Source organism: Prionailurus viverrinus, chromosome A2, assembly GCF_022837055.1.
Source record: "Prionailurus viverrinus isolate Anna chromosome A2, UM_Priviv_1.0, whole genome shotgun sequence".
NCBI lineage: Eukaryota > Metazoa > Chordata > Mammalia > Carnivora > Felidae > Prionailurus > Prionailurus viverrinus.
In genome coordinates this window covers 78,741,194-78,766,581 of record NC_062562.1, presented here as the reverse complement: position 1 = coordinate 78,766,581, position 25,388 = coordinate 78,741,194, and the positions used below count along the sequence as shown (strand labels likewise).

The window sequence follows — 25,388 nt, the reverse complement described above, 5'->3', positions numbered from 1 at the left end:
TGGTGGAGCAGGCGGAAAGCATGGCACTATCTAAAATGGCTATGTAGAAATATTTAGCTTTTATATAAAGCAATGATCTAAATATTCGTAAAAGTTTTCCTTGAAGGGAAAACACGAAAACGGTAGCTGATCCTTCTCTTTATTTTTCCAGGTGGAAGATGCTTATTGCTTGGTTGCCCAGAAGAATCATGGCTGTTGCTGATAATTATGACTGACAGTGAGCAAGGAAAGCCTGCCAGGCCTTCCCTTGTTCCTAGACAACAGACTCAACACTGATTAAACTTATAACCCTGGAATTTAATAAATTTCCTAGTCACTGAGTTTTGGACTTAGAACAACAACAACAACAAAAAAAACCTAAAAAACAAGAAACCAAACCAGAAACAGAAGTAAGTATTGGCTTCTTGATGAATGCTCAATGACGGATTTAAAAACACACATAATCCATTTGATCAATGCAAGGGTAACAACAGTCAACTGAGAAAACTGAATTCCCTTTTGAGTCTGAGAAAGCCACTTTCGACTCCCTAAGGAATTGTCTGCCCTTGATTTCCTTTGAAAAATCGACAGATGTAATCTGTTGTGCCTAAGTTTTCCATCAAGATTGAGGTGCATAACCTTTTCTTTCATAAAGTTAAATATCATCAAGGAATGGTGGTTCCTATTCTTAAAATGCCTAGATGATTATAACTGATTACTGCCTCAGATGTTCTAGGGTGTCATTTACATACTCTTGAAATCAATGCATTTTAAAGCCATAGTTGGAACTTTGTCTACACTGACTTTATCAGTCCATCTGGACACACTCATTCGGCAAACTCTCAGTAGCTACAAGAGTTCAGTGAAGGCTACTCAACGACCTGAACAACAGGCTATATTGAAAAGTTTGTTTAGGAACTTATTTTTCATTAAATACAGTAAAATGTTCAGTTCTAGCTCAAAACTTAGTATCACATATACCATAAGTAGAATATCTGAAATGGTATAAAGAATCTACAGTGATAAATTAGTGTTTTATGTTTGGAGCAGTTTTCCTCTAAAAATGAGTTTTTTCAATCCAGCGGCTAAAATACATTTTGTAGCTTCTGAGTTTACAAATATAAGTGTATTTTTTATGTTAAAGAGCATCAGATCATATGGACCACTTAAGCACACTATAAACTTTTCCAGTTTGATTGACTTGAATCAGAAAACTTGGTTTAATGTAGGTTTCACCTATTATTATTATTATTATTATGTAATCAGAATCCAGTCATAATGTTTTCACATCTTATATTAAGATAACATAATCTGCTTTTGTAGCCCAGAATTGCTGTGAGAAGCACAGGAGACTACAGAAAACCATCTCAACTGGATTCTGTTAAGTTTTTAAAAAATGGGATTATCTTTCAACACCTTAGAATTTGGATAGCCCTTCCTTTATTAAATTACCAGTTTTACAACATAAATAGCTTCCTTTAAGTATTTTTAGCCGTTCCTTTTCAGAAAGGACTCGCTGCCAAGTTGGCACTAACAGTACGGTGGAGTACACGAGGGCTTGCTGAAGTTCATCAGCCACTACCCTGCTGCTCACTGTGTGGATGAACTTTTGCTTTTTTATGAAATGTCCTAGTTTGTCACCCACTGTATGCACAGTTCTTATTTATGATCTAGCCCCTTCTTGGTTTTCATCTTATTTTGGTTGCTAGGTTAGCAACCGCACACGTTTTACAGCAAAAGTACTTTGTCCTTCAAGAAAAAAACGTTCTGGAGATACTTTAAAAATGCAACGTAAGAGCCCGCTTTCATAATATGGAAGATCAGCAAAGATAACATACATGACCATATTCCTCAAGGTCTCCTTTTCCTTCCTCAAGTGTAACAAAATTCCCTGCTGGTGTCCTATGTAAAGATAATCGTCCCTTTTTGGATCTTTTGTTGGGATCAGCAACGGGGTCCTTGAAGACATTAATCTGGAAGAAAGAGAAATAAAAGACTAATCAGGAATGTTATTCCCATTAAAGAACAAAGTTTATACATAATTTATATATAAACCTAAGGCACTTTATTGGTATAACTAAATGAATCCACATCGGGCTTTTAGAAACAGAACTCTAGCCTCTCGTGGAAGACAGAGTCCTCTGTTAGGGAAAAGGGTTATGAACAAAATTGAAGTCTTGAATATCCTAACATTCCAGTATAGCACATGCAGGCTACTGGGAAAAGAAAACAAAAAAAACTATGTCAACTGTATTATATAATCTGTGGCAAGGGAACTAAGATTTTTACTAAGGTAAAGGCTTCCATTCCATACTCCATAACTTTTCCTTTTGTTACCTTTTACTTTATTCCTTGTTACTATGAAAAGCAAAGACCTAGAGAACCTGAGGAGAACACAAGGTTTGTTTAAAGAGCAGAAAGGTAGGAGGCCAACATAATAGAAGCAAGGAGTGATGGTCTGGAGGAGAAGCAGATGATCAACCCCAGAAGGTTCCAAAGACAGAGGTGAGGAAAGCAAGGAACCAACCCAGAACCCAGGTGTTCTGAAGAACTCTTAATATCTCCCACTCCCACCTTTGGATCCATAGAGTCTCAAGAGCCTACGAAGACCCTTGTTGTTCAGCTGCCTGAAACAGGCAGCTTGGGGTCCTGTTCTAAGGCTATTAGAACAGGATTCTGGTATCACAACTCCCACTCCATGCTCCACCTTCCTAAAACACTGATGGTGCTTACACACCTGCTTATCTTTCATATATGATGGCTGGGTTAGCTGACATTCCCCTTCAAAATGGTAAACTTTTTGACTCTAATACTGAACGAGTGGGCAATGACTGGCCTGCATTACTTCTCAAATAATCATCTTCTTTTTCCTCCTTTCTCCAAGTCATGTCATTTTTTTTTTTTTACCTAAGATCTCTTTTCTTTCCTTGCTTTGAGTCAAGGTCAGTGGTAGCTGACAACATAGTTTAGGACATATCCTTTGACTACTGCATTCAGTAACTGCATTCTACCTGACACATAAAGAAGGTACTAACACAAGAGTAAAAGTTGAAGGACATACCCCAAGGCCATTGGTTACAACATAGCTACACTTGAAGGAACAATTCAACAGATCTCTTGTTAACTTCTGTAGCAAAGCTCCACCAGAACCGAAAGCAATGTTTTCAATACTCCATTTTTTTTGCTTCATGCCTTCTACAATCTAGAAGATCAAAAAACACTTAAGTAATTTGAAAAAGGAAGGAGGTTATTTCCCCTGGGTCATAGTGATGAATAAAGTAAAACATCCTGGAGCCATTTTATAACACCATACACAGTGAAGAGTAAGGCCTACAGAGTTATAGTCCACATTTTCTCTTTTAAAAGACCTACCCACCTTCAAAAATGCCGGGCTGAGGTGTAAGTGCAGAAGGAGGATTTCATTCAGAGCTCCTGAATTTGTTGTGTTGTCACTGTGGCTGTGGTTAGGGTCGGGGGAATGAAGGAAATGAGGGAATGAGAAGTAACTGGTGATAAGACACGTAAGGTCTTGTGCCGGAAATCTACATGAACACAAATGTGTCGACAGCTGCCAGGGAGAAAGTGGAGGACCACTCGTGTGTTTGCTCAGGAGAGCTGGGTTGTGTACGGGGTGACCTCCTGGGGGTATGGCTGTGGAGTCAAGGATTCACCTAGTGAATTGTGTCTAACACAAAAGAGATTTCTGCCTCTTTACTGAAATAAGTGGATTTATTCTGGTACACAAAAAACCCAGAGTGGGGTTATACCATCAACTTCATGACATGTCACAGGGAAGACTGACCATGAAGAGCCAAGTTCAAAAGTGAGGCTGACAATGAGAGAAGTTTGAAGTTAAACAGATTTTTCATTGTGTCAAAATCAAGGTATCTACTATATGGAGGAAGCAAAACCATACGGTTCCTTTTCCTACTTCGGAAAACTTATTTTGAGCCCCCTCCAGGATGAAGAAAGCAGGTATTACCCTTTATGTAAACCAACACACAAGTGCATCTGCATTAACACAAACTGGCACTGGTGAAACCTTGGTCAGGGATGAATAAAGAGTACCTGTCTCAATATTTAACTCCTTGTTTGTAAAGTTAAAAAAAAAAAAAAAGTTCAAGTTTTAAGCTGAGTCTCAACTTAAAAAAATGCACTTGCATTCTCAGCATTTAAAAAAAAAAAAAAAAAAGGAAAGGAAACTTTGGTTTTTAAAGGGAAGTTCAAATACCTGACTGAACCACCTGACTTTTAAAGAGATGAATGCCAGGTCTGAGCCATGAGAAGAGCTAATGGGTTTTCTGACAATGGCACAGGTCCCTGCCCATGATGTTTCATCTGAAAGAGGGAGAAATGTGGGTGACAGCACCTGCTAAACTGGCTAAAATGCAGGTATGGGTAACAGTTCTTAACTGATGATGAGGTAAGAAACCCTTACGTTAGCTAAGGAGACAACAGCTATTAAAAAAATGCCCGCTGAGATTTCTGTACTTAGGTCTTCCTCCTCATTGCAGACTTTATGCCTTCCTTCCTTCTCACATGGAAGCCCCTAATGTCCCAACACCAAATCACTTAGAGGAGTTTGGGGAGTTTCCACTTTTCTTAGGTAAAGCGGTTTGGGAGAGCTGGGTGGAAAAAACCTCATTTCTGTAATTGCAAGAGATCTATTCCAGAAACCTCATTCTGGAACTTTACATGCACATCACCACAGAAACACAGTTTGTTATATGCAATAGTTCTTTCTTTTATATGGATCTTTTGGAACACAATTTACACTTTGAATACTGCCCTTACTCTCACCACACCAAATTCTTGCAAACAGAAAAATCCTTTAATAACTTGTGTTATGAAAATGGATACCATCTGAGGCTGATAGACGTTAAAATATCAGTGGTTTTACAATAGTAGTCTAAATTATAATATCAAATGAGAGCCTTAATTTTTATGGAGTATTTTAGGTATTTGTTAACATGAAATAATAACTCTTTAAAAGCTTATTTGGGGGAAAAAGAGGCAAAAGTTTTAAGATACTAGAACACTGTTTGGCTAAATCTAACAGTAACAGTGATGACAGTTAATGTTTAGAAGAGGTGATAAACCATTTTATACTTTTTAAGAAAGCATACATTAATGCCATTCAAGTTTTATAATAAATTGCCAAGTACGTGCAGCTCCATTCCAATAAAACACACCTACTTAAGCAGTGTCAAAATGTTGTTTTATATACAAGGAAATGTTGTTTGGCATTTTGTTTCATGGTGACGCTTCTTCAGGCTCATCAAGGGTGCCCAATTAAGGACAGAGAGTAGTTAAGTGTGGTATGGCTGATACACCTAGACCTTAACTCACTAGTACAGCTGCCTGTTGAAACATGGGTTTGTTTGTACCAGTCCACTTATACACAGATTTTTTTTGATAAATACAGTATAGTACTATAAATGTATTTTCTCTTCCTTACAATTTTCTTAATATTTTACCTAATATTTTTTCTAATAAAATATCTATTATATAATATATAATTATATAAAAAAATATTTCTTTTATCTAGCTTACTAGGAATACAGTATATAATACAGTACATAATACATATGTTCGTGTTAATCGACTGTTGATGTTATTGTAAGGCTTCTGGTCAATGGCATTCTTCTAGGAGTTAAGTTTTGGTAGAGTCAAAAGTTATACATGGATTTTTTGACTGTGTGGGATATAGGGGAGTGTCCATGACCCTAACCCCTATGCTATTCAAGGGTCAACTGCGTTTATTACAAACTTTAAGCAATTAACAGAAAAGACATATGCTATCATTAACATTTATGAAAAGAATCACAACTATGTTTAAATCATTAATGTGCTATTTATCAAACTTAATATAAAACACATACCTCTTGTAGAGTATTAATATCTACTCCATCCCCTTGAATAATTCTAAGATAAGGTGGTAGCAACTTGTAGCCCTTTGAGTTCTCAGTAATAGGGAACTTCTTACCCAGAATATCCAAAACCTGTAAGGGAAAATACACATACAACACAAAATAACAAACTCAAAAAAAGTGTGAAAAGGTTTCAAAGTTAAAAAAAAAAAGGACTTTGCTGGGGCGCCTGGGTGGCTCAGTCCCACTCTTGGTTTCTGCTCTGGTCACGATCTCATGGTTCATGAGATTGACCCCACATCTGGAGAGAGAGTAATATTTACCATAGGGTTTTCACAGAGATTATATGACATAGCTTAAGTAAAGCACCTAACACAATATTTTTCTAGCAATAGGCATCAAATAACTTGTTCTTATTAATGATTTTTGAAGAAGGCAAACCAAGTCCTGAATACTAAAAAAACAAAACAACAATGCTCTACTGAGGATCAACAGTATCTCTAAAGAATCACTACCTGAAAAGTATTTTTGAATTATTTTTATTCCACATCACCTTCCACATATTTCTTTTGCACTAAAAACTTCAAAGGTATAGCAATGACTTGTAGTAAAGAAAAAACACAAACTTGGTAACCAAAGCACAGGATTAATACTATTAATTTTCAAGGTAAGCAGAAAATATCTGTTCAACAGTATTATCTATTTGACAGTATATAAATAACCCAGAACTGTGGGTATCCTTTTTCTGTTATTAATGTGTGGCCTTGGACAAATTTATTACTCTCCCTGAGCTGCAACTCTAAAATAAGGGGCCTGGTCCAGAAATGGTCCAGAAATGGTTCTGAAATGCCATGTGCATAAATGAAACTACAACAGTATTGATACAGTGGGTCCACAGGCATTTTAATAATCAAGTTATGTATTAAAATTTACCTTTAATACAGTGTCCAGAGGATTTCCAGAATCAGGTCTGATTATTAGTGGTGCCTCTGTACTTCTTGACAGTATTAAATGTCTTAGATCTTCACCCCATATTTTTTCACATGCATTGTAAATGTCATAGCTATCGCTGACCACAGATACAGGCACTGATGAAAACTGTGTTACTATATGTTCAAAAGCATCTTTTTCACGGTCTTTCCCCCAAGCTGTTATGGTACTAGAAAACAAAATGAAAATACAGATTTACGTAGGCAGACACATTATCTATTCCTAAATCATATCTGATGTACTATATATTTCTAATGCCATCAACACTGCAAAGGTGAGATTTAGTTTACTGAATGCATGTGATAAGGATCATCAACTATTTGGGCCAAACCACTCCTTGGTTGATGTTTAATAGTATAAGGAATCTTATTCCTGTCTCATAGTTATTTTAACTCCTATTTTCAACCAACTTTTTGTTTTTGTTTTTTTTGTATTCCTGAACCTACTCATTTAAAATCAGTTAACTAGGGGGTGCTTGGCTGGCACAGTTGGAAGCCTACAACTCTTGACCTCAGGGTTGTGAGTTTGAGCCCCACGCTGGATGTAGAGTTCACTTAAAAAATATAATAAAATTAGTTGACTAAAACAAGCAGCTACTGAATGCACTCCGTACATTATGCCAAGATGTGAGAAACAATGAACACATACTCCCGTTATTTCGCTACGTAATGCAAGGACTTGCTCCCTTCTGTGAGCTTTCAAAACCATATACCAATAATAGTAGGGACATACACTAGTCTTTTTTATCTTTAAAACTCTTATACTTAAAGGCAACTACTTAGGCAGTTATTTATACTATACCATACATATATACAGCCAACCAACCCTTTACCTGTTATATCTTCAAATGGCCAGTAACAGGCAGTCATTTATTTCATCTATAAAGTTAATACATGCCCAGGGAATGTAAGAATTTTAATACTTAGTTTGAGCAAAACACAATTATGATGGGAAATAAGATGTGAGTTTCTATTACGCAAAAACCGTTACAGTGATTTTCACAATGTCCTCAATAATGGTTCTTACTGAATAATTATTTGTAACAAGTACTTCTTGATTAATATAAATCATTTAAAAAATTCTTAAATAGAATCTAATAATGAATTTGAAAAACTGTTAGCAATTCCTCAGGCCCAGCAATTTTTCCTTCTCCCTAGTTTTCTAGTCTTCTCCTCTACCCCATCCATTTTCCTAAGTAAAGTAATGGAAAGAGAGCCCATTTTACTTATTATATAACCCCATGTAGGTATAAGTTTATCTCAGAACTGTTTGAAGAGTCATACTAATTTATATTTGAAACTGTCATTTTATTATTTTTTTTCCTAAAGGACTGGGGTAGACTATTTTCCCTTGCTGTCAATGATACACTAATGATAACAGAGCATGTACACTTCAAGGTTATAAAGAGCCAGCTACCCAGAGACTACTCTTATCTGAAACAGAGAGATAGTCTATTTACATAAAACTCATTTTAGAGTGAACACTCTTCTTAACAACTCCAGAGGCTGCTAGTAGTTATGATGCCAACTCCCGACTTCATGCCAACATCTGCAGGCTGAAGGGAAAATTCAGATGCAAAAAAAACCCCCTTCTTCATGTCAACTACTATTGTCCTCTTAATAAGGATGGAGAGAATTAAGCTCAATACGGATGCCAGAGAGCTTTGTAATGTAATAATGACCTCCTACAGGTAGAGCTCCTTGACTACACAGTTCTGTTTTACCAGCAATGCACTGATACAGTCATCTAACTCTGCTGTTTGTATTATCTAGCAAAGTTCATTTTCAGTCTTTACCTTACTTCCTTTCTCTGGCACTTGAACTTTCCTTTTCCATGACTTCAGTGACCTCTCTCTCATTTTCATGTATTTATTTTTTCCTATTTCTATGGTTCCTTTACAGTCCCCCTCAGAAGTCATGTTCTCCTTCAATCCAACATAGGCTCTGACCTGCACACGTGCTTTCCTCTATACAACTCCCTGTGTGAAAAATATTCAAGGCTTTTAAAAAATCCCCTCATGGTAAGGGTTTCCAGAATCTGTCCCTTTAGTCCAGGTTTTTCTTCTGGACTCCAGATCTACTTGTTAGGCAGAGAGATGATTACCTTTATTATGTCATCATCCTCGAGACACTTCCTGCAGCACCCTCTCTACATAATCCAATCATAACACCTGTTCTTCCGATGATAGTATATGGAGCTCATAAGTATTTGTTCAATGAATTCTCCTAATGCTATTATTCTAATTTCCAGCATCAAATCGATACCTTTCCAAAGTTTGAGGGAAAGGTTACACAATAGCATATTTCTTTTTTTTCTCAATTTCTATTGATTTATTTTTGTTTTACTTACATAGTTTAACAAGGCAGTTTTACATAAACTCACATCAACCACAGAATGTAAGCACTTAACCACACGATGTACAATTTTAAATTGGGTTCCATATTAAATAGTCTAATGTCTCTCTTAAATTTTTTGGTCAACCAAACTCTCCCCACATCTTTGGGTTCAGTGTTTTTTTTTTTTTAACATATGCTTGGCTTTGCTTTACACAATCTCAGAATAAGTAAATCAGGAATATGAAAACCCCACTATATGAATAGAAATAATCTGAGTATGTGAACTGGTAGAACATTGGGAAGAAAACAGAAAAGTTGTGTTAAAACAATGATAGTGGCATATTTCTAAGTCCAGATTCATACATTCCTTAAGAAAATATTTATAACCATAATGGCAATGCTCTAAACTTTAGAGTTCTCTTATTTTGAAGTTTTTAATTTTTTTTATTTCAGAAAGAGAGTGTGAGGAGGGGGAAGGAGGAGGGGGGAGGGAGAAGGAGAGGGAATCTTAAACAGGCTCCACATTTTTCAGCACCCAGCCTGATGCCACGTTTGATCCCACCACCGTGGGATCACGACCTGAGCCTAAATCAAGAGGTGGACACTCAACTGCTGAGCCACCCAGGTGGCCAAGTGATTTTAGATGTTAGCTCATTTATCCTTAATGACCTTCTGATGTTGGAGACATTAAATTTTAGCTCTTCCTTTTGTCTGGCTGGCTGGAGGAACAGAGGAAAGTGACTTGCCCAAGGCCACCCAGAATGTCAGCTGTAGGGTCACTAGGTCACTCAGGTTTCCCACCTTTGAGTTCCAAGCTCTTTTCACTATACCATGTATTGTTTAAAAGACTTTTCTATTTAAGAACATCTGAAATATTTTTATATATTAAAGAGTAAATTTTACAAATGTAGTAAATACTACTGTGAGACTTTGAAATGGATTTCACCCTGTTTTAACATGAAAATCCTAAAGAAGATACCTTTCTTCTCAGATTCATACTCGTGATATTACTACTGTGAAGCAAAACCATCAGTAAGAGTCTAATATATGGATATTACTTAAGTCCAAAATAACAATACTGTAACTGTAGAACCAACATCCTTGTGTTCCAACTCTGATGAGTCTCGACTGTCAGAATCCTTAACAAGGGCCCTACTGATACAGCAAGGCTCATAAATATTAGCGGAATCTACCCTCCGCCAGCTCCAATCCGAATCCTCAAGTTCTATCAACTTTGTCTCCTAAGCCATTGCCTGTGTTTAGCCACTTCTTAACATTCACTGAGCCACTTCGTTCTGAACCTTTGTGCATCTCTCCAAATTGTTAGAACAGCTTCCTCTTCAGCCTCCTAATTTCTTATTTCTCTTTTTATCAATTCATAATATATCCTATCAAAACAACCATCCTAAAATACTTCTCTGATGACAAAGCTGCTTACGCTCAAAACTTCGATGCCCACTCCCATTTAAAAAAGGAATTAGAATAACCTCACATGATGTGCACATAGTTAACATTCAATGTCAAGATGAATTTAAGGGCGTTTACAGGTTAACCTGTCTTCTGAGTCTAACCCATGTTCCCTACAAAATCTGTTTCAGCCCTTATTCCCAAAGCACAGTCACTCTCCTCTTTCATTCTTGCTCTTTCAAGACAATGTTGGATGTGTGGTAGGCACGCAAAAAAGATTTACTCAGAATGATTGCTCGCTCATGTCTCCCATTAAATTTAACCATTCTTTCAAGAAATGAAGATTTCATATACTGTCTCTATAAAACTTTCTCGGTCCTGCCAGGAAGAGAACATCTTTCCTTTCTTTCCCTTGCACACTAGAGCACTTTAACACCTTAAAAGTACTTAATCAACAGAGCAGAGTGTTTGTAGTGTATTATTTTTATACTGAATATAGGGTCAGTTTTTTATATCTTCCTATCCCTGTTAGCACCCAGTAGATTGCCTTGGATAAAAGCTCAGCTTTATTTTAAAACTCACTGCTGGTTTTAGAACCCTGCAAGATCCAAGTATGAGCAGAACTTACTAAACTTTCCCAAACTCATTACTGTAAGTATTTTTTGCTATTAAGAACCAGAAATCAGGCTGTCGTACACTGTAAAAACTCCACTGCCTTCCGACAAAGTTATCACTAGGAGCAGGGCAGCCGCAGCCCCTAGTTTAACTTGAGATGTTTAGTAACGTCACATAAGGAAGCGTAAGAAGGATATGAACTCTCTTCCTTTCATCAAAAGGCCTTACTAGCTTTTCTACAATTGAGGGCACTGGGTCCAAGCGACAGCTTCCAGGGTAAGGTTACGCGAGGTCATGTAGAAAAGCAGGAAAAGGGAAAAAGTGACCAAGTTTTACAGTGAGTGCTTCTAGATTTAACACATGAAACCTATCTGCATATGGCAACAGAGCAGTTGAAAAAGTCCCTAAAATAAAACTTACATGGGAATGTGAGAGTTGAAAGCAAGCTCTTAAATTGTTTTCATGAGGATGGTTCAAAGTTCTCTACCTCGCTGATACTAGTCCTTATGCCTAGTTTAAATGCTAAGTTTGTATGGCTTAAATTCATGAGGATTTACTGTAGTACCTGGCTCTGAAATTAAGCAAAATATCACTGAATTACCAATAAAAGAGTGAAAAAAAATCATTTCAGAAAACAAATGTTTAGATAATAGGCAGATGAAGACAGAATTTTACCTGTGTTCTGCTGCTGGAACAGAATAGCCTGGAACAGGATCTTTCGTTCCATAGTATTTTTTAACAAAAGCAATTCCTGCTACTGTGTCTGTTCCTTTGAAGTTAACCAAATGAGCAGACGCTCCTATGCCAGCAGTCTGGAAAATAAACCATAAACCAAAATCCAAAAAAGAAAAAGACCCATACTTTGAGGTATAAAGCAGCATAGCTCTCAAAGGAATATCTGTCTTCAGATATTCTTAGAGATACCATTATCAGACATAATAGTTCCTTATGGCAAAGATCAAGTTTTTCCTAAATATTTAAGAAGTCAACTGTTGCCTCCTCAAAGAAACCTACCAATAATGACCCACCCCCCCTTTTCCCACCAGCCTCTTTTCCCTTACCCTGCGCCTTGTGCTTCTCTGTAGCATTATCTGACATCTGCTATATTTATTATAATATGTAACACTTAAGTCTGTCTGTCCATCCATCATCCATCTAATATAGAAAGGACAGGGACATTTGCTGAAAGCTTTATTCCAGGTATTCTGAACAGAAGCTAACACATAGTAGGTACTTTATATATATATATATATAAATATATATATATTGACTGAATCTCTGGAATTTCAAAATGTAGCCTGCTCAGAACCAAGGTCACTATCAATAATTCCCCCCAAATTTATAATGGTAATCTAACCAACAAACCACATTTTATTAAATGAAGTGCACTTCATACTTCCATACCTCTTGGGAAGAAACTCCTCTGTAGCCAAAATCATGTAACTTATACTCCAGACCATCTAAGTTACCAGAGGTTTCCAGCAAATAGTTGGCCAATATTTTCTTCTGCTCTCTAGAATTTGTGGCCACTGTGATTGGATACCAGGACTGAACAAGAATAGTCTGTAGTGATAAAATTAATCACAAATATTAGAACATAAAATGCTGAGTTTTTCTGAGGAAACTCCCTGCTTTCTCTGGAGGCATGTCCTAGACCTCCATACTACTGGAAATACTAGTGAGACGTCTCAACTGTACTGCAGGATGCCTACCACGTGCATTCCAGATAGAGTGCATAGCTCAGTTCTCAGATCAGCAACACAAAGGATAAGCACAGCAGGACCTTAACAGTAGAGAACATCAGATTACCTAGTTTCTATCCAAAGTGCCACAAAGCAAATATTACACTCATACTTGGATGTTGAGGCAATTACCATAAAAGTTTCTTTAAAAACATTTTTTTTTAAGTTTATTTTTATTTTTGAGAGAAAGCACGAGTCAGGAAGGGGCAGAGAGAGAGGGAGACAGAGAATCCCAAGCAGACTCTGTACTGTCAGTGCAGAGCCCGACTCGGGGCTCACACCCACAAATGGTGAGATCATGACCTGAGCCGAAATCAAGATCCGGACACCCAACCAACTGAGCCACCTGAGTGCCCCACCGTAGAAGTTTCTAAGTAAGTTAGGCTATCTTCAATTTCTTTACTTGATGTGGACCTGCATCAAACAGTTTATGCAGCAGCACGGGAATACACCTTGAATGGTGTATTGGGTCTAAAGAAGTTACTCATTTATTCCTCTTTATAGTCTTGGACCTAATTTTTCTTAGATCTATTATGACTACTGGTAGGTTATTTAGTTCAGATATACTTTTGCTTAGCACTAGAGAATTCTATTAACTGAGTTATGCTTTACATCCTTGGCTTTTAGCAAGTCATTTTAAGAAAGTCACATGAGGGGCGCCTGGGTAGCTCAGTTGGTTGAGCATCCGACTTTGGCTCAGGTCATGATCTCGCGGTCTGTGAGTGCAAGCCCCACATCGGGCTCTGTGCTGACAGCTCAGAGCCTGGAGCCTGCTTCAGATTCTGTGTGTCTCCCTCTCTCTCTGTCCCTCACCCACTCATGCTCTGTCTATCTCAGAAATAAACATTAAAAAAAAAAATTAAAAAAAAAGTCACATGAAACATTTCTGCATGTGCTGTAAAACTGTGAAATCACCATCTATTTTACAATTCTTTTTAATAGCAAAAAGGTTTTGTTTTGCTTTTTGGTTGGAAGAAATGGTTAAGTTTAGCTCAATATGTTCATTCCTTAGCCCCTTTTAAGTCTGAGACACCTTTGCAAAACCTTTAGGCTCTTTTAAACAGGTTTTGAAATCTGACTTGAGAATTAGGGTTTCTTTGAGCACCAGTATTGATATTGCTAAAGCAATCCAATAATTTTAGTGGGTTTTAAAATTCAGTGTATGGTGAGTAACAATCAAAGGATATTATTAGTAACTTTGAACATACACTGCGAGAGGTTACTGGAAGGAACACTATTTAGGACTATTATTTAAAATGTTTCAAAACAAGGGTTGCCTGAAGAACAACTTTAAGTTTGTAAATAACAAGTTTGTTGGACTTGGTAACAGATTTCATATACATGGTGGTAAACTTGGGCTGGGGATGGATAAGATTAGGATAAACCTTCTCTAACCCTCACAACAGAAACCCACAAAGGATGCAAAGTTACTATGAAAAAGTCTCTTCTGGAGACTTGGTATCTAGTGTAAACACAATTTTTTTATAAAACACAGGATCTGTCAGAAACTAAAATAGGGATTGTGTCAGACCATAAACAACTGTGGCTTAGATAAAAATACCTGGCAAGGACTGAAGTTATTTAAAATCATATATATTAGAATAGAAGGTAAATTTGATGGAAGTTCTGTTGCAGAAGCAAATAAAAACACGTACCTATGTATGTTTTTTCCCTTCAAAAGCCAGCACTCCCACACTGGATTTTACTTTAAAAAATTTTTATTTTAAATTTTTTTAAGTTTATTTATTTTGATAGAGAACAGAGGAGGGGCAGAGAGAGTGGGGGAGAGAGAACAGGATCCCAAATGGGCTTCGCACTATCAGTGGGACTCGATCTCACAAAGTCTGAGCCAAAATCAAGAGCTGGACACTCAATTGAGCCGCGCAGGCACCCCACATTTAACAATTTTTATATTAAAAGTGGTATTTCTTTATTTGCTAACAAACTACTCCTCTAAGGGGTCTATATATAAAATTTTTTAACTTTATGTTTTAGTGAAATACACCAAAATAATGATTATGACAACAGGTTTTTGGTGGTGGTTGTTTTCAAAGGCTGGTGTTTTTTTCACCTTCTGAAGATAAAGAAAAACATACATGAGGCAGGTGAACTGGGAACTAGTCCTCCATAAATGTCTGCTCTATGGGAATTCCATCAAACACAGGGAAAAGTACTTCTTGACTAAACCCTCAATCAGAAAACAGAAAAAAGTGATGATGATTTTCAAAATAAGGTTTATCTGTTTGGGCTCTTCTGGCATTGAAGGTAAAAGGATATACAGGTAGACAAGATGTTGTGGTTAAGAACGCTTACTCTTGTGTTTTTAATAATACCATCCTCTTAAAATCACATATTTCCCAGTACAAATACTATAACACCTGTACAAAAACTAATAATGAGATAAGTGTTCTTTTGAGTTCACAGTTAATTCAAAGTTTTAAGACACAGCAGTAAACCATTTAAAATCATTATTTTGGTTAATTGAACATTTTTTTCTGGGCCTATTAGCCTATTATAAGTTAATGTCCCATAAAGAGAAGTTTTAAATTTTCTGTCAACTTAGAAATTGTATTTCAAACATATTCTTGGACCTCTTAATTCCCCTAAATTTTCTAGTCCTTATAAATAACAGTACAACAAAGTAGCTTAATAAACTAATTAAGATAAAGAATCCGTTCTAAGCACTAAGTAAAAAACACCTCTCAGAAAAGTGGTATTTCTATAGTCACTTTCTAGAATATTTCCTCTAATAGATAAAATCCAAACCGAACTGTTGAGAAGCTAACTAGGTTATTTATGTAAATAATATCAAAACTATGAGCACATCAAGACAGGACTGCTTGGGTCCAAATGAAAGGAAAACAAATAAAAAGCCTTGCAATATAAACTCAGAGTCTATTATGTAGCCTCCTTTTTGGACTTAATGATCAGCAAGTGTTGAGTGTGTTTAGATGAGACATATCAGGTGGTAAAGCCAGCCTCAGCTCTAAACTGATTAGATAATGAAGAAAGCTGTTAAAAATCTGAACAAAATTCCCTTTGTATAATTAGAACAGAATATCCGCAAAATATCTTAAATCACTAAAAATATACCTGTGCTGTTTTTCTCAGTTTTTTCTATGACAACATAGATTTCAGATTGCAACAAACGAGACGGAAGCCAACTGAGCCTTACCGGTACTAGTTCTTAATAATTTCATACAGATAAAGTCTTAGAATGTTAGATTTTGATGGAAGGAACCTTAAAGATTATTTAGTTCAACTGTCATTTTTTAAATGAGGAAACTAAGGCCTGGAAAGATTTAGTAAATTGTAGATTACACAGATTTATCAGCAGCAATTTTAAAACTAGAATCCCAGTTGAATGGTTTTTACATCTTCAATTAATGTTTTTTTTTTTCAATATATGAAGTTTATTGTCAAACTGGTTTCCATACAACACCCAGTGCTCATCCCAAAAGGTGCCCTCCTCAATGCCCATCACCCACCCTCCTCTCCCTCCCACCCCCCATCAACCCTCAGTTTGTTCTCAGTTTTTAAGAGTCTCTTATGCTTTGGCTCTCTCCCACTCTAACCTCTTTTTTTTTTTTTTTTCCTTCCCCTCCCCCATGGGTTTCTGTTAAGTTTCTCAGGATCCACATAAGAGTGAAAACATATGGTATCTGTCAATTAATGTTAAATAAAAATTAAAAACAAAACAAAACAATTCACCTCGATCCAATTTGTAAGCCAGTAACACTCTGGATCTGTGTTTTCCACTGTGAAGAGAACATTTCCTCGGGGAATGACATAGCCCTCAGGAACAGCTTTTATTTCTATTGGAAGATGTCCATCATATTTCTGGTAAAAGACAATAATGAAATTATTCATTTAGCAAATGATAATCAGATACCTGCTTTAATAGGTTCTTCATATTTTACAGAAGCTAAACTTACTCTCACAGAAACTGCAATGGTACATGTTATTATATTGCTAGTAATATCCTCATTCTCTTAAAATTAGCTAAGATGATTAACAGTTTAGACACCGACATTAATTTTTACATTTTATGTAGTCCAAGTACTTCTGCTAAGAACATTTCTACCAGAAGATAGAGATAATCTCAAACTGGTCAAAACAAAAAAGTTGTTTTTTCTCAAGATTTCAAAAAAAAAGAAGAGTTTATTCCAACATATTCCAAAAATTTTCCAAGAACACTCCTTCTTCTAAGTCGCCATTTTTGTAAAACAAAAGCTAAATACTAAAAGATAAAATAAGGGACTACTATTAAAGAGCAACATGAACAAAATAATGTCAAACAAAAAAAGTTTAAGAGAGGTCCCTGACAGTACAAGAACCTTAAGCAGGTTTTCCCTATATTCTGGTAGTAGACCTGAAACTGTTTTCGTAGAGTGGATAGACCAATCATGAAGTATACTTTCTAGAGCTTTGGCAATGAATATCCAAGTACAACAATTCTCTCCAAAACTAGGCTGCAACATATTTGCTACAGACTATGTGATCAGATATTTAATTACACCTCCCTTCTTTTAAAGGTAAGGGCTGTGGCTACATTTTGGCTAGGAAGGCAAATTATTTCAGAAATCCTAGTAGCTTTTATGTGATTTGGGACAGGTAAATAGATAAAAGAAAAGTCTGTTTAATGAGAAGCACTGGAAGTCTCATGATACAGCAGAAAGAATACTGCCTTAGAAATCCCAGCTCGGAATCAACAATCTGGACTCAGACTGTGGGCAAGTCATTCAACATTTCTCGTCTCAGACTATTCTTCCAACAGGGTTAGATAAGACCATCTCTAGGTTAGATCCCTACAATTCTCTGAACATAAAAAAATCAAAAGATTTATCACCCTGGCTACTGGGAATTATATATAGCCTAACACTTATCTATTCCTATTCTCTTCCCAACAAACCAAATAGGGTAAGTGCAGGAATTAGCCCCCAGATTTTACTGACCTTACTTAAGATACGAGGAAATTATACCACAGAGTGCTTACTTGACTTCCTCAAAGACCCATAAGTAAAAAATAGTAAAACTCAGTATGACAACATAGGCCTGAAAGTTAAAGTATTTCTAATTATTTTGTTGATGGTAGTCTACAATGGAAAAGACATTTGTTTTTAAGATATAAATGAATTAACACTTAACGCGCCAAGATGCCTAAAGATCCCATTCCCAACCTATATTCGTAATAATCACCACCATTCAACTCTTCTAACTCAATTCCCATATCTTTAGATGCTCAAAATTAAGTAACTGATCCAAACATGCTAGGTATTAATATCATAGTACAATAAAGAATGAAAGCCAACTTTATGGATCTACACCAAACCATTCCAATTATTCAGTAAGGGAAATTTCCTAGAAGTACTGGGTAATGATAGACTCACTGCATCTATTGCCTTAGATAAGCTACAGCCAAGAAAATAGACCAAAATTTCAAAATTGCCAAATAATGATGCTCCTTCCTAATATTTTCAAAGAAAAGAGGAAATCACCTTTCTGAAAAACACTATGTAAATTATCATTTGTTTATATTACAACAAATTACTGAGACCTGCTATAGATTCTATATACTAATTATTTGCCACCATAAAAAAATATTTAAATGTTACCCTTAACTTTTCCCAAGAATGTCTAAAATAGCTCTTAAATTTGGGCCAGACAGAAAAAAGTTGTAATTATAGAACAGTCTTCTATTCAAATTCCTTTGTAAGAAATTTTGAACTGAAAGAAAAACCAAAGTAGAGCAAAACATTAAAAACATTTTTTACCTCAAGAATGTAGTTCCATCCCTTTTCATTAAAGACATCATCCTGGAAATGCTCTCTGTACACCTCTTTGGCTTCCTGGATCTTCTCTTTGGTCACAACTTTACCTAAAAGGACAAACGTTTCCTGTTTACATTTCTAAAGGCATTCTATGAATTGCTGAGTTGTGGTAGGATTCATGTCTCTACCTATTTCACCATTCTGTGGATAAAAAAACAAGAACTGAGAGATTAAATGATCACCCAGAGTCAACAGCAGAGCCAGAAATGGAATCTGCACTTCTGATCACTCACCCTATGTTAATTTCCAGTTTGAAAAACAGGTGTGCAGAAGCAACTATTACACAGAGTATTTTTTTTCTTAATCCCAGGAATAAGTTAACTTCTAAGACGTGTTTTTTCTCTCACTATTAATTTAAATACTCTTGAAATTTGATACAGATAATTTTCCAGGTGAATCTTTTTGCTTTATTCATAAAGGATGTCTTCAGGGATGATAATCCAATAATTTTCACAATTACTAAGTTTAAGTTTTTGCTCCTCAAGTACACTTTTAGTTATCTTTATCTGTAAAATTAGGGTAATAGTAGAGTACCCACTCACAGGATGATTGTGAGGACTGAGTTAAGACACAGGAAGCACTTAGCATAATGCTGGCCTGTAATAGGTAGTCAGTATATTTTAGGTATAATTAATAATGTCATGTTGTATCAAGTTTTTAAGCTGTAAAACTGAAGTGTGACATCAGTCTTAAAAATTTGTCAAGATCATGGAAAATTTTCAGTTTTTATCTGTGTAAAATTCAACTTAATCTGTATTCAATTCTGAGATTATTTTTGTTTCAAAAGGTCAGAGATGAAATTTTCCAAAAATATATAAAACACCGTCCTTGAAATACCATTATAAAACAAACTAGAAATGGACTTTCAAATAAAACTGCACAGAAATTATTTTGGGGGTTTTCCACTTTAAAATACATTTGAGACTAAGGCCACAGCATCAGGTAGTTCTGAAAAATAGGCCTTTAAGATAAAAATGACTATGATAAAAATATTCTAATTGCTACCATGATTCAAAATGAGTTCCCAGGTCAATAATGAATCCTCTACTGTGAATTAAGGACTTAAAATCTATTAACATACCAGATTAGCCTCAGAAAATTACTGACTTTTCTAAACTTATTCCCAAGTTTATTAGTTTCAGAAAACCTTTCTCATATTTAGAACCAATCACATATACCAAATTATAAGATATATGTGTTCAAATTAACATATTTTTTACAATTCAAAAAAAAACCCTAAAATAGTCAAAATAATTTAGTAAATATCAAAATTAAACTGTTCAATGAGTTCCTTTAAATTAAGAATATAATATAGGAGAAAAATTATAAAGAGCTACATAAAAGCAGTGTTTGAAATGTACTAGGAAAAATAATACCTTTTAAGTACTTATTAAGAATGTACTGCAACCCATAAAATACTGTTTCCTCGTATTTCACCTTCTTTATTTTTGAGTTTTCTGTCTTCTTTTCACGGCATTCAAAGTAGGAATAAACTTTGCTGGTATTGGGTGGGTACTGTTTATAGTGAGTAACCTAAAGGCGAAAGCAATACTTGAGTTAGAAAACATTCGAATAGAATAGAAATCATGACTGAAAGGGCTTGAAATTATTTAAAACCAAAGAAACTAAACTTATTTGCTATTCATCATCTTCTTTTCCTGGCTGTAAAGAATAAAAAATAAGTATCATACTTATTAGGATACTTTTAATGTTCACTATCTTACTTTGAAAACCACAGGAGAGTATTAACTTTTATAAACAAATCAAATGAACTTAAGGGAGTACGAGGCTTCTAAGCTGGACAGGCACTTGAAAATAAAGTTTGAAGAAAGTTATCTCATTTGATCTTGGGGAATGGTCTTCCTTCAGGGGAAGAGAGACGTAGCTGCCTGGCAGGGGCATAACCAGGATATAAAAGAACGTACTGGAAGAGTGTGGTACTGTTACTATCTAAATGTGGTATGTTTGAGAAGTCAATAGGCAATGCTTCCCATGACTCGACTTCTTCATCTGTACAGCCAGGTAGGGAGAATGACTCCGATCTTCACAATAACACATGGAACCTGGATGAAAGCAACAGCAGGAGAAAACATATCTTGTTTCATAGTACTACTTGTTCTCCAATTACCACCAAATTGGGAAATAAGTCTATCCAATGCAACATCAAATACTTAGGAGCATAAAAATAAGTATTATAAATTTTTCCATAAATATGGGTAAGAGTCATTGTTGAAAATTAATCTTTGTTTTAAGAAAAAAGTGAGTTCATTATAGTTGGATTTTTTTTTTAATATTTTAATGTGGTTAAACCATTTTACCGATAGAAAATAACTGGGAGAATAATGTGTATTTGCTCTGTTGTAACATTAGGAATGGTCATGTCCTAAAACTTAAGGTACAGGGTGGTAAGGTAGGTCATGGTGGAATAATCTTTGCAGCACAAGTTTCATGAATGACCACTGTGACATGAACCATGGTTCCTGGTTAGCTCTGATCCTCAGTTTAGGGAAACCAATGCTTTCCTTGTTTGGTTGCACAATCTTAATCCCAATGAAACTTGGCTTTAACCTTTGTAGCTTAGCACAAAAATTCTAAGATGAATATAGTCTATATAGAGAGCAAAAGAAAAAAAGATCACAAATGTTTAATGTTTCTGCTCCAACAGAAGCAACTTGTCACTCTATGAAAACAGCACCTGTACGCTGCTTGAAGGCAACTGAGTGGTCAATTTTAAACCTAGAGGTACTACACCAGGGTTTTTTTTCAAGGTTAGAACCTGGAGACTGATACCACTGGAGGCTGAAGTAGCAGCTTAGTGAAATAGCTAAAGCCAAACCTAAAGCAGTTAAATCTTCAAGCGGATTCACTAAAATGCAAAAACAACATTTATATACGTATGAATGATACCCTATTTCAACTGATTAGAAAAAGAGAACACTATCTAAAAACATACCCAAGAAGTACATAAAAATGAAAATGCCCAGTTTACAATCTAAATAACTCTTAACTCCTTTAGTGGGAATAAGCAGTGAGGTAGAAGAAAAGTCAACTATGATGAAGTAAAAATTGAAGGAAGGTCTGGATCACATCATGCAAGTTTATAAAAGCCAGATTCATAGTTGTGACTCTCAGTAGTTAGCCTGACCTTTTACAGTTCAGATACTCAAAGGTACATCTTTATAAATTTACTTTTTCTACATCAAATTTAAAAGTATGCGAAGGTAAATGAATCTTCTGAGTAGACCAAACAGTTAAAAGCTGAATGGAAATGTCCCTAAAGCATTTAACTCTCCTCTTTGGTCTAAAAGTATACTAAAATTTTTCGATCAGACAAATAGAGTCCCAGTTCTGGCCAATAACTGAACATGTTTATAATTTTAAAGCTTTACTTCTGCCATGTTTTTTAATTATGGTACTTAAAACCTTAGCACAGGGGCACCTGCATGGTTCAGTCATTTAAGTGTCCGATTCTTGATTTTGGCTCAGGTCATGATCTCATGGGTTAGTGAGATCGAGCCCTGCACTGGACTCCATGCTAACAGCATGGAGCCTGTTTGGGATTCTCTTTCCCTCTCTCTGTCCCTCCCCTGCTTGTGCACCCTTGCTCTTTCTCTCTCTCAAACAAACGTTAAAAAAACATCTTCTTTGGACAGCTTTAGAGAACTGTTCTGCAGTTCTCTAGGTTTAAGAACTGAACTGCTAAAGCAGCTAATTCTCAGGTAATTAACCATGAAATCTAATTTACCATTAACCACCTACCAATGAACACCCAATACATTTATAGAAAAAAATAGTATAGTTAGATATATTTGTATTGGCTTATACCATTGTTTAAATCGGGGAAATTTTTTTTTTTTTAAATTTTTTTTTTTTTTTTCAACGTTTTATTTTTTATTTTTGGGACAGAGAGAGACAGAGCATGAACGGGGGAGGGGCAGAGAGAGAGGGAGACACAGAATCGGAAACAGGCTCCAGGCTCTGAGCCATCAGCCCAGAGCCCGACGCGGGGCTCGAACTCACGGACCGCGAGATCGTGACCTGGCTGAAGTCGGACGCTTAACCGACTGCGCCACCCAGGCGCCCCTAAATCGGGGAAATTTTTAAACCGAGCTTCTTAGTAAATACTATTCTACAAATACAGCCAAAAGATGATTTACAATGATTCTAGTTCTGGTAGGTTTACTATCCTCTTCATTTTACTTTCTGCTAAGCTGGTCTCTCTGAACCTGGGAACCTTCAGAAAATGAGATGATACAGGCAGAAAATCAAATTAATTAATTGTTATTTTATAAATAGTTCATTCACAAATATACATCCTGTGTCCACTATGTATCAGGCACTGTTTCAGATTCTGAGGATGGGGAAATAAAATGGACTGAGACAGTTTCTATTCTCAAAGGGCTAATGAGGGCTGAAAGGTCAGAGAAAACCAATATATAAACACCATAATTTCAGATACAGATGGAGGTTTGGAAACTTAAAAGAAAATGATAGGCCAAAGGGGGCCTGAGAGACTGCTGTAAATAGGGGGCCAGGAAGGCTTCTCCGAGATGGTGACATGTGACCTACACAACAAGGAGATAGAAGACACATGACGTAAGGGACAGGACACGATGAAGGCCAGCATGGCTGGTTCTTAGAGGTGCAGAGAAGGAGGAAGTACATACATGGTAAGGTCAGAGAGATGCAGAGACACGATCATGTAAGGCTTACAGACAACAACGAGGAGCTTGAATTTTACATCAAGTGCAATAGAAAGCCACTGGATGTTTTAAGCTGGAATGAATATGAATATGATCTGATTCATACTTTATAAGGATCAGCTGGACAGTGAGGTGGATAATGGATTACAAGGTGACCAAAGAGGAAGCAGGACCATCAGGTAAAAGATTACTACACCAAAGACTAGCTTAGGTGAGAGCAGTGGCTCATCTGGAGGTAAAGGAGAATTAGGCTAAAACACTAGATGTGGGGGTAATAAGGGGGAGGGATTAGCACTGTTTCCTACATTTTTGGCTTGAGCAACTGGGTGAATAAGGGTGCCGTTTACAGAGATGGGAAAGGCTGTGGAAGGAATGGATTAGAGCTGTTTTAAATATGTCATGTAATGCTAACAAAGTCTCACAGTATTCAAAATTAAACTACACAAAAGAAGCTCTAAAATCACGTTGGTTTTCTTAGCACTACTTTAGCTTCCATCAATAGGAAAAATGGTTCTATAGTAAACTTAACATTTTTTATAAGATGAGAATAGCTAATTTCTCATAATATCCCCAGCAAACCTTACTCCTAAAAATGTTTCCTAAACTAGCATGATTTTCCTACAGCTAATAGAGCACTACCAGTACATAAATATATGTGTGGTAAAGAACACAGGCACATAAGAAAATGTAGTTCTTTTAACAGAACCTAATTTCACAGTCATGTGAGTGATTTACTTCATGAAAAGCTTCTAAAAATTATAATCGCTAGGGTAAATATCCTTGTCCCAAGTATGACATTTAAAGAGAAATATGAGAAATATTTAAGTTGCACAGAATCTTTCTGTGAGAGCAGACTCTTAACTTTTTCCTGAGCTTCTCCAGATTTTCCATAAAGTCGATTTGGTGTCTTTTCAAGAGCTTTCCTCTCATAATGGGATCACATGTCCAAAGGCAATCACTACTAACCTACTTTACCAGTTATAATTTTAACAGCTAAGTAATTATCATAAGCCAACATTTTAACAATACCACGTGTATATAAGAGCACATGGGGTAACATGTATAATGCCACAGAATAAGTTTTACTATCTCCAAAATTTATAAGGGCACTCAGAAGAGGATCCACTCAGCCTTACAATGAATGGCTAAAACTTTATGTCTCTTCAATGCTATTGTGCTTAAAATAGCAAAAATAAATCAATAAATCAATAAATCTTCTTTTCAACATTTTAAAAAATTTCTCAAGTCCTGGAAATACTTCTGTTGCCACAGAAAAGAATTCTTTGCTATTTGGCTTTTGAAGCGATAATAACTTCAAAAATATGGCTTAAAAATATTTGGATTACATTTTGGGGGAGAGAGGAAATTGTCAAATCAGTTATAATCACACTACCCCTTTTTCTTTGGCACAGAGCGTTTGATAATTTGTACTTTTTTGGCTGCACCCTTGAAAAAGATTTAATCAACTGACAAAGAGGACACCAGCTTCTGGTATCTTTGTTTTGGAAAATCTTACAAAACTTTACTGATCTAAGTTAATCTTCCTTTGAACTATATTCATGACTTACATACAAGATTTTATTTCTATTGCCTGGGCTTTTCCTATAACTTATAGTATAAACCTTACTAGAAAACTGCATTGTAAGAATGCACAGGTTGGGGCGCCTGGGTGGCGCAGTCGGTTAAGCGTCCGACTTCAGCCAGGTCACGATCTTGAGTTCGAACTCCGTGAGTTCGAGCCCCGCGTCAGGCTCTGGGCTGATGGCTCAGAGCCTGGAGCCTGTTTCCGATTCTGTGTCTCCCTCTCTCTCTGCCCCTTGCCCGTTCATGCTCTGTCTCTCTCTGTCCCAAAAATAAATAAACGTTGAAAAAAAAGAAATTTTTAATAAAAAAAAAAAAAAGAAAAGAATGCACA

At 36.1% G+C, this 25,388-nt stretch overlaps 1 protein-coding gene and 1 long non-coding RNA gene across 2 annotated transcripts in view; one reads left to right on the top strand and one right to left on the bottom strand.

Annotated features, from left to right (window-relative positions):
- Positions 1–372, top strand: part of LOC125160546 (uncharacterized) — a 170,391-nt gene extending 170,019 nt beyond the window's left edge. Inside the window, exon 3 of the long non-coding RNA XR_007150275.1 lies at positions 152–372. This is a non-coding gene — a long non-coding RNA (uncharacterized LOC125160546). The remainder of the gene's footprint in view (positions 1–151) is intronic.
- Positions 1–25,388, bottom strand: part of NAMPT (nicotinamide phosphoribosyltransferase) — a 39,584-nt gene that overhangs the window by 3,082 nt on the left and 11,114 nt on the right. Inside the window, exons 2-10 of the mRNA XM_047849564.1 lie at positions 20,147–20,303; positions 18,714–18,817; positions 16,651–16,779; positions 12,602–12,760; positions 11,873–12,009; positions 6,783–7,008; positions 5,862–5,981; positions 3,041–3,181; positions 1,818–1,952 (exon numbers count right to left, since the gene is read on the bottom strand). Coding sequence (XP_047705520.1) covers positions 1,818–1,952; positions 3,041–3,181; positions 5,862–5,981; positions 6,783–7,008; positions 11,873–12,009; positions 12,602–12,760; positions 16,651–16,779; positions 18,714–18,817; positions 20,147–20,303 — 1,308 coding nt within the window. The remainder of the gene's footprint in view (positions 1–1,817; positions 1,953–3,040; positions 3,182–5,861; positions 5,982–6,782; positions 7,009–11,872; positions 12,010–12,601; positions 12,761–16,650; positions 16,780–18,713; positions 18,818–20,146; positions 20,304–25,388) is intronic.